Here is an 8,151-nt window from a genome sequence, read left to right on the forward strand (position 1 = left end):
CATGCTAGGTGAGCTCTCTACCATGGAGCCACAACCCAGCCTGGAAATGTAGTCATGTTTAAAGTTTTATTTGAGTATCTTTATCTTTATACAGAAATTTCAAAGGAAGCCTCAACCTGACTTTGCCCTTGTGATGACTTAGGTGCACTATCTCAGATGTATTAACATCTTAGACCATTTGTCATGAAGAATAAACACTAGTATGCTATAAATAACTGAAGTTGTATTTCCTCTGGATTCTCAGTTCTGCCTCTTCCTGTTCCAGGACCCCATCCAGGACCCCAAATGACATCCAGTCAACATGTCTCTCTAGACTCCTCTTGGGGTGACAGTTTCTCTGAACTTCCTTGTTCCAGTGACCTCGGCACATGGGGAGGACCTGTCAGGTATTTGTAGATTGTTCTACTTTGGGGTTTACTTGTTTTTCCTCACATCTAGACTTGGGCCATGGTCTGGGGGACGCAGTCACAGAGGTGGAGAGCTCTCTGTCATCTCAAGCCCTCAAGGTGAATGTCACCTTAGTACTGAGTGTGCTCAGCTGGCTGGGGAGTGCCTTTCAAGTTTCTGACTGTGGAGTTACTGTTCTCTGCATGTCCCTATTGTATGTGTTTCTGGAGGAAGTCATTATAGAGAGCCCAAACTTAAGGAACAGGGAGTTAGCTGCACCTCCTCGATGGCCTTGTCTGCCTTAGTTATGTGGTATGCTTCTTCACAAGAGGTTTCTGCACAAGAGAATTGCATGTTGTAAATAATTTCTCTCAGTCTATAGCTTTTCTTTTTGTTCTGTCTTTCACAGAGTATACAATTTAATTTTTTCATGTGATGCTGGGGATTGAACCCAGGGCCTCACATATGCCAGGCAGGTGCTCTACCACTGAGCTATACCCCATCCCTTTAAAAATCTCCCAGGCTGGCCTTGAATTTGCAATCTCCCTGCCTCAGCCTTTTTTTTAAAGAGAGAGAGAGAGAGAGAGAGAGAGAGAGAGAGAGAGAGAGAGAGAATTTTTAAATATTGATTTTTTTAGTTTTCGTCAGACACAACATCTTTGTTTGTATGTGTTGTTGAGGATTGAACCTGGGCCGCACACATGCCAGGTGAGTGTGCTACCGCTTGAGCCACATCCCCAGCCCCCCTGCCTCATCCTTTTGAGTAATTAGGATTCTTGGCATGCAACACCACACTTGGTAAAAATTTGATTTTATAAAGTCCATGCTATCAATATTTTCTTCTGCCAATTTACTTTTAGTATTGTGTGTTAAAACTCATCACCAAGGGCTAGGGATGTAGCTGAGTATTGTAGCTGAGGTTGCATGTAGCTGAGGTTGTCCACCATGTGTGCTGCCCTGCATTTGGTCCCCAGTTCCAGAACACACACACACACACACACACACACACACACACACACACACACAGTATCACTAAGATTACATGGATTTTCTTCTGTTTCTCTTTAATTTTTTTTTCAAATTTTAGTTATGGATGATTATGAGTCAATTTTTGTGGAAATTTTGGTTTGCATATACTTTCATTTCACTAAATATAGTTTTCAAAGCTTGTTAAATCACCACTTTTTGACAAATAGTGTTTAATGGGTTTCATTTCCATTTGAATTTCCAAAATCATGTGCCAGGTTTCTCTTCTTGCAACTAAAAGGCTCAGGGGCCACTCCAGGTAAACTGGGCTGACTGGGCTGTGCAAAATGACCACCAAGAGATACAAATACCTTTTTCTTTGGGGTCGTTGTGACGGCTCCTCTGACCTTAAGGGTCCTCAGGAAGAGAGAGAGAGAGCATGCACTGACCCCTTTTATTGAGGAGAAGCTATTCAAATGAGGCAAGGGGTCAGGTTTCAGGGGGCTGAGTCTATCTTCATGATGTCCACTGTCAGCAGGTTGACTGACACCTGGGTAGGCCACACCCAAGGACACAGTAAGAGAAGGGGACCCACAAGGCACTTCCATGGAAGATTCTACCCTAAACAGGGCAAGGGTTATATCACAAAGGAACAGGTGAGCGTAGGTCCACCCATGGGCTGTAGCAAGACAAATCCATGCCCCAGACACTGACCCTCGAACCCAAGAAGGTGGGAAAAGCTCTGCCACATTTCTGTGACTGAGCGCCTCAGCACCCAGCGGGGGAGTGTGACTCAGTCATGTCAAAGTTGGTCTCCCACACAGTTGCCTCCTGGACTCCCAGCCCCTGAGCGGACAGTGGTGGTCAGCAGGAGGATGCCCACTTCCTGGGCCCCTGCTTGGCCTCCCTAAGGTCCCCGCCTGGCCCCTCAGCACCCTGTATCAGGGGCTGCACCTGAGACCAGGTCTCTCCCTCTTCCCAGGCCAGCTGCCCCTCTCCAGGACTGACCACTAGGCCAGAACCAACTCCACACAGGCCTCACTCCCAGGATAGAGGCTCGAGCCCCAGGACGGCCTTCCTGTTCACAGCACTGCCTGCCCCTGCCCACAGCACAAGCTGCACTCTGCCACCATGACCACAGGGACCCCAGGACAGAGACTCCCAGCAGCTGGCAAGCAGAGCCGTGTGCAGCTGCAGGCCACCTGTGTGGGGACCTCCAGGAGCTCTGTGCTGAGCCCTCTGGAGTCGGGGACTCAACGTTCTACGTCACTCTTAGCATGTGCATTTGAGGAGGGCAGCGTGGAGCCCCTGTGCAGGGACAGTGCGCAGGGGCCTCTTGGGGGTTATGCAGGGAGTTCACATTCCACATTACCTCCAGCCTAGGTACGTCCCTGAAGACCCAGAAACAGACGCTGGAATGAAAACTTGTGTGTGAACATTCACAGCAGCACCATGCACAAGGGTCAGAAAGGAGAAGTGACCCAGTTGTCCACTGAGGAGGAATGGGGAACAGGACGAGTCCATCCACATGATGGAATATTACTCAGTCCTGAAAAGGACTTCAGCTCTGACACATGCTACAAGTGGGACGGACCTTGAGACCTGGGGCTCAGTGAGAGAACCCGACACAGAGGGTCACATAGTGTGGACTCCATGGGCAGGACCTATCCACAGCAGGCCATCCAGACACAGGCAGCGGGCAGGTGATGGGGCTGGGCAGGGGACTGGGTACTGCTGGAGTGCAGGTGCCTTCCAGGGTTAAATGGGCTGTTTGGAAGTAGAGGCGCTGGGCGCCCAGTGCTGTGAAGGCAACTGATGTCCAGCTCGATCCCTGGCTGATGGACTTGTGCATGTCCAGCACAGCTACAGCCCATGCTCAGGTTCCAGCTTTCAGTGACCCAGCACCAAGTGGAGGCAGAGAGGCCAACCTCAGAGACACCAGTGTGGCCACATGTTCTGGGGAATGCAGGTGACCTGTGGGGACCTTGGAGAACACACAGGGGCATTACAAGCTGAAGCTGGGTGACACTGGACATAGCATGGGGCAGTCCTGGGGGGGACCACATCCCAGGGCAGCAGCTGCACAGATGACGTTGAGGTGGCCACATTTATTATCAGCTGTGAACAGCGGTCAGGCAGGGAGTGCCCTGCCAGAGCTGAGCCTGGCCTGACCCCAGGGACGGAGGCCTGGCTCAAGCTGCATTGGACGGTGGGGTTCCTCAGCCAGAGAAGTGGCAGGATGCAAGGCCTCTCACCCCCAGGCCCAGGACCTGCGGGAGGAGAGGGTGGAGGTGAGTCCCTGGGCACAGCTGAGTCTTCCGGCAGCACCAGCCACGGCAGTGCCAGCCACACCAGCTTCCTAAACCTCCCGTAAACGTCTCTGTGTACAGCAGGGCACATGGGGCCTTGGGAGGGCTGTTTTCCAGGTGGACAGATGTCCCCATGGATGCTGCCAAGCCTGCTCCAGTCCCCTAGGTCAAGATGCGTTACACCTGGCCGAGCAGCAATTGCCGGGAGCCAAGCTGACCCTGGCAGGGACACCCCACTGACCTTGAAGACGTGTCCTGCCTGCGGCTCCCGCAACAGCTGCTCTGGACTCAGGCTGTCCGCTGCAGAGGTCACTACAGGCCGGAGTAGTCAGCCCCCCCGAAACAGCAGGATGTCACCCTGGATACTGGCATCTCCAGGGTGCACAGCCGCGTCCCTGTGAGTAAAGCTCAGGTACATCCCTGAAGCCCAGCCACCCATCTGCTGCTGGACCCCAGGTGGCCTGACTGTGCCCACTCCCCAGTGGGGCCCTGGGCCGGCTGGTTCTCCCTGGCACCTGCAGCACTTGATCCCCAAGTCTGCCCTTCCTCATGGACTGCAGGGGTCAGCAGGGCCACCTGGAGGCCAGGAGCTGGAGAGGCCAGTCTCCTGGAGGGAGCTGGACACATTGTAAGAGGTTGGTCCTGTCCACATTTGCACCCCAGAACCTGTGAGTGGGACCTGGTGTGGGAACAGGGTCTCTGCAGAGGTCGTTAGTGAAGGGTCCTGAGATGGGCTCCTCCTGGGTCAGGGGGCCCTCATGCAATGGCCATGTCCTCCCAAGAGACAGAGGAGGGGACACAGACCCAGAGGAGGAGCCCCGTGGAGACAGAGGCAGAGACTGGAGTGAGGGGCCACCTGGAGCCCAGGAGCTGGAGAGGCAGGAGGAGCCTTTCTGGAGCTCATGGAGGGAACTGGACACCATGGTAAGAGGTGGGTCCTGTCCACATTTGCACCCCAGAACCTGTGAGTGGGACCTGGTGTGGGAACAGGTCTCTGCAGAGGTCGTTAGTGAAGGGTCTGAGATGGGCTCCTCCTGGGTCAGGTGGCCCTCATGCAATGGCCGTGTCCTCCCAAGAGACAGAGGAGGGGACACAGACCCAGAGGAGGAGCCCCAATGGAGACGGAGGCAGAGACTGCAGGGAGGGGCCACCAGCCCAGGGCCACCTGGAGCCCAGGAGCTGGAGAGGCAGGAGGAGCCCCCTGGAGCCTGTGCAGGGAGCTCAGCCTGTGACCCTGGTCCAGCCTCCGCCCTCCAGGGTGGGAGAGGACAAGGTCTTGTAGTTTTCAACCACTGGTTTGTGGTCATTTTCTACATCAGCCCCTGTGTTCCCTGCACTGCCCATCTGCACAGGTCCCCCTGTAGCTGGACAAGCAAGTGGTCCCACTCCTGGACCCTTAACACCGTGGCACAGAGCACCCCATGGCCCCTCCTTGACCGACTGCCCTGTGCACACACCTGTCTCGGCGTCCATGCGGATCACCCTGCCTCCATCAATGCAGGCCACCCAGAGTGTCCCTGTGGTGTCCATGAACAGCCCATCTGGTATGCCTTGCTCTGGCTCCACCTGGCACACCAGTCGTGGGTTTGCTGCAGCAGGACAGACAGAGACGCGTGGCCCCTCACTGCCCAGACCAGGGGGTGACATAGTGTGGCCTCAACAATGTGAGGGAGTGACAGACCCCGTGGTGCATCTGGGACCCCAGGAGGGGACTCAGGAGGGTGTGGGGGGCTGGCCATAAAAGGCCCTCCCTGAGAAGGGCATGGGGGGCTGGCCATGGTTGGTCCCGCCCAGTGAGGGCTTATGGGGCTGGCCATGGAGGCCCGTACTTCAGGGAGGATGTGGGGAGCTGGCCATGGAGGCTTCTACCCCAGTGAGGGTATGGAGGGCTGGCCACAGAGGCCCATACCTGAGGGAGGGCGTGCTGAGCTGGCCAGGGAGGCCCCGCCCAGGTAGGGCATGGGGGCTGGCCATGGTGGCCCCACCCATAGAGGGTGTGAGGGCTGACCACGGAGGCTCCTACCCCAGGGAGGGTGTGGGGGGGCTGGTCACGGTGGCCCCATCCAGGGAGAGTGTGGGGGCTGGCCACGGAGGCCTTCCTCTGGGGAGGGTGTGGGGGGCTAGCAACGGTGGCCCCTACCCAGGCCTCCTGTCTGCACGTCGTAGTCATAGGACCGCACAGAGTAGTCCAGGCCGTCCACGTGGTAGAGAGTGTGATGGTCCAGGGACCAGTCCAGCCCCTTGGGGATGCCCAGCTGGTCCAGCTGTCTGACCACGGAGCGGTCAGCATAGAGTGTGTACAGGGAGCCCTGCCCCGGCTCCCACACTCCTGGGGCGGACGCCTCTGGCATGGTGCCTGGAGAGAGTGGAAGGTCAGTGGTCAGCACCCCACCCTGTCCTGCCCACCCCACACAGACCCGCTGTGCAGAGAGCTGTGGTCACCCTCAGTCGGGGGACAGCAGGCAGGATGGCCCTCAGGCGGCATCTGTGAGTGAGCCTCTGTGCTGGGCGAAGGGGGGGACCCCAGGGATGTTCCACTGGGAAGAGTCCTGCTCAGGCAGAGGTGCAGGGCCCTCAGCCGCACGTGAATGGCCTCTGGCCACTGCCCCACCCTGGCGGCTTCGACCCTCCCAGGGTCCTCTCTGGGCAGGGATCTGGGAAGAATGACATGGAAGCCATGGGCTTTGGAGCGGGAGGGAACCTGTGGGCTGCCCAGCACCTGCATGGCCCCCGGGGGCCGCTTGCCAGCAGCCTGGGGAGGGCTCCTGAGGTCCCCACCCAGCTGGCACCCGCCATGACGGGAGGCTCTCCTGGTGGCCTGGGCCAGTCCTTTCAGCAGCCCACCTGCCACAAACCTCCTGGCGGGGTCCACCTTCCCGTCGTTGAACCTGTTGTGGGGCTTGTCCCTGTCCAGCCAGGCCGCCCACTCCACCTGCCCCTTCTCCCAGTCCAGGAGGCCAAGGCAGGTGCCAGAGGCCACCACATAGCTGCCCTCTCGGTGCAGAGCCACACAGCCAACAGGGTCTCCTGGGAGGACAGAAGACAGCAGGGTGGCCCGGCTGCTGCTTCTCCAGGAGACTCCACCCACGGGGCTCCCGCCAGGAGGCACCATCAGGATACAGAGCATGTCTCAGCACAGGACCAGTCCTGCTGGGCCTGCGTGGACCACCTCTCTGCACCCCCTCCCCACGACGGCCACCACAGGGCCTCCAGATGGGACTGGAGGCTGCCAAGCCTGCCTGCAGGGCCACCAGGACTGCAGGAGTGGAGAGCGCTGGCCTCTCCTCACGTCAGTGCCAGTGTGAGAGCCGCGGGTGCCCCTGAGCCCTCAGGTAGGACTCTGGGCCTGGGGCAGGCTCCACAGGAGGGCGCCTGAGCCCAGACACAGACTTGGGGCCAGCCCTGATCTGCAAGGGGGACAGTGGCACCTGCCCTTGGGGAGGGGGAGGATGAGTGGGGGATGCTCCCAGAGTGCTGCTTCTGCTCCTCAGAAAACCCACAGGGGTCATCATCCACACAGGTGTGCAAGCCCCACAGACACACAGGTACCTCTCAGGTGTGTGAATCCACAGGGGTCATCATCCACACAGGTGTGCAAGCCTCTCAGACACACAGGTACCTCCCAGGTGTGTGAATCCACAGGGGTCAGCAGTCCACACAGGTACCTCCCAGGTGTGTGAATCCACAGGGGTCAGCAGTCCACACAGGTACCTCCCAGGTGTGTGGGTCCATGCACACACATGAGCCTGGAAAATGCACAGTCACCCCCACCCTAGCTCCTGAGTCAGGACAGGTGCATGTGTGGCATAACCCAGGGTCAGAGCCAGGTGAGGGCTCCACACAGCAGCCAGGAGGATGTCAGTGTTTCCAGGATTTAACCTGGATGACAGCAAGCCCGGCTTTGGTCCTTCCAACTATAGCTATACACCAGGACTTCCCACCCCATGGTCTGTCCTGTGCCCAGGGTGTGACAGCCCACACTTCAGGGGCTCTGGAGCAGGGGGACAGGTGCTGAAGAAGCAGGTGCCCCGGCTGGGCCCCTGCAACCCTCAGGCCACGAGTGATGCTGGACACCTGTGGCAAAGGTACCAACGAGCCCTAGGACCTCAGGGACATGGGTCCACAAGCAGGCAGGACAGCTTCAAAGCTAAACGATCCCCAGGACTTCAGGGGACACGGGGCCCTGGGCACATAGGATGGTCTCACAGCTCCCTTCCCAGGAGCACCTGGATCTCCAGGGGACCCATACTTCCTCAGGCCCATGTTCTGCAGGCCCCAGGCCCACTTCCTCTGGCCCAAAGTCTCCACCTCTCAGACCCACTTCCTTTGTCCCACCCTCTGCAGTCCCCCAGGCCCACTTCCTTTGTCTGACCCTCTGCAGCCCCCCAGGCCCACTTCCTTTGTTCCACCATCTGCAGGCCCCAGGCCCACTTAAGTCTGCACCTTCCCAGAGAGTGGGTTCCACCAGCACACAGTCCTGGTGTTGATG

General features: G+C 57.9%; 1 protein-coding gene across 1 annotated transcript; it reads right to left on the reverse strand.

The window, feature by feature from the left end:
• Positions 1–3,572: 3,572 nt before the first annotated feature.
• Positions 3,573–7,925, reverse strand: LOC143397377 (regucalcin-like). The gene is made up of 6 exons (XM_077108258.1): positions 7,889–7,925; positions 6,507–6,689; positions 5,803–6,018; positions 5,120–5,251; positions 3,904–3,974; positions 3,573–3,623 (listed from the first exon to the last, which is right to left on the reverse strand). Exons 1-6 carry the CDS (start codon positions 7,923–7,925, stop codon positions 3,573–3,575), a joined length of 690 nt encoding a protein of 229 aa, XP_076964373.1.
• Between the last annotated feature and the right edge of the window lie 226 nt (positions 7,926–8,151).

This window comes from Callospermophilus lateralis, unplaced genomic scaffold (assembly GCF_048772815.1).
Source record: "Callospermophilus lateralis isolate mCalLat2 unplaced genomic scaffold, mCalLat2.hap1 Scaffold_3076, whole genome shotgun sequence".
Classification (NCBI taxonomy): Eukaryota; Metazoa; Chordata; class Mammalia; order Rodentia; family Sciuridae; genus Callospermophilus; species Callospermophilus lateralis.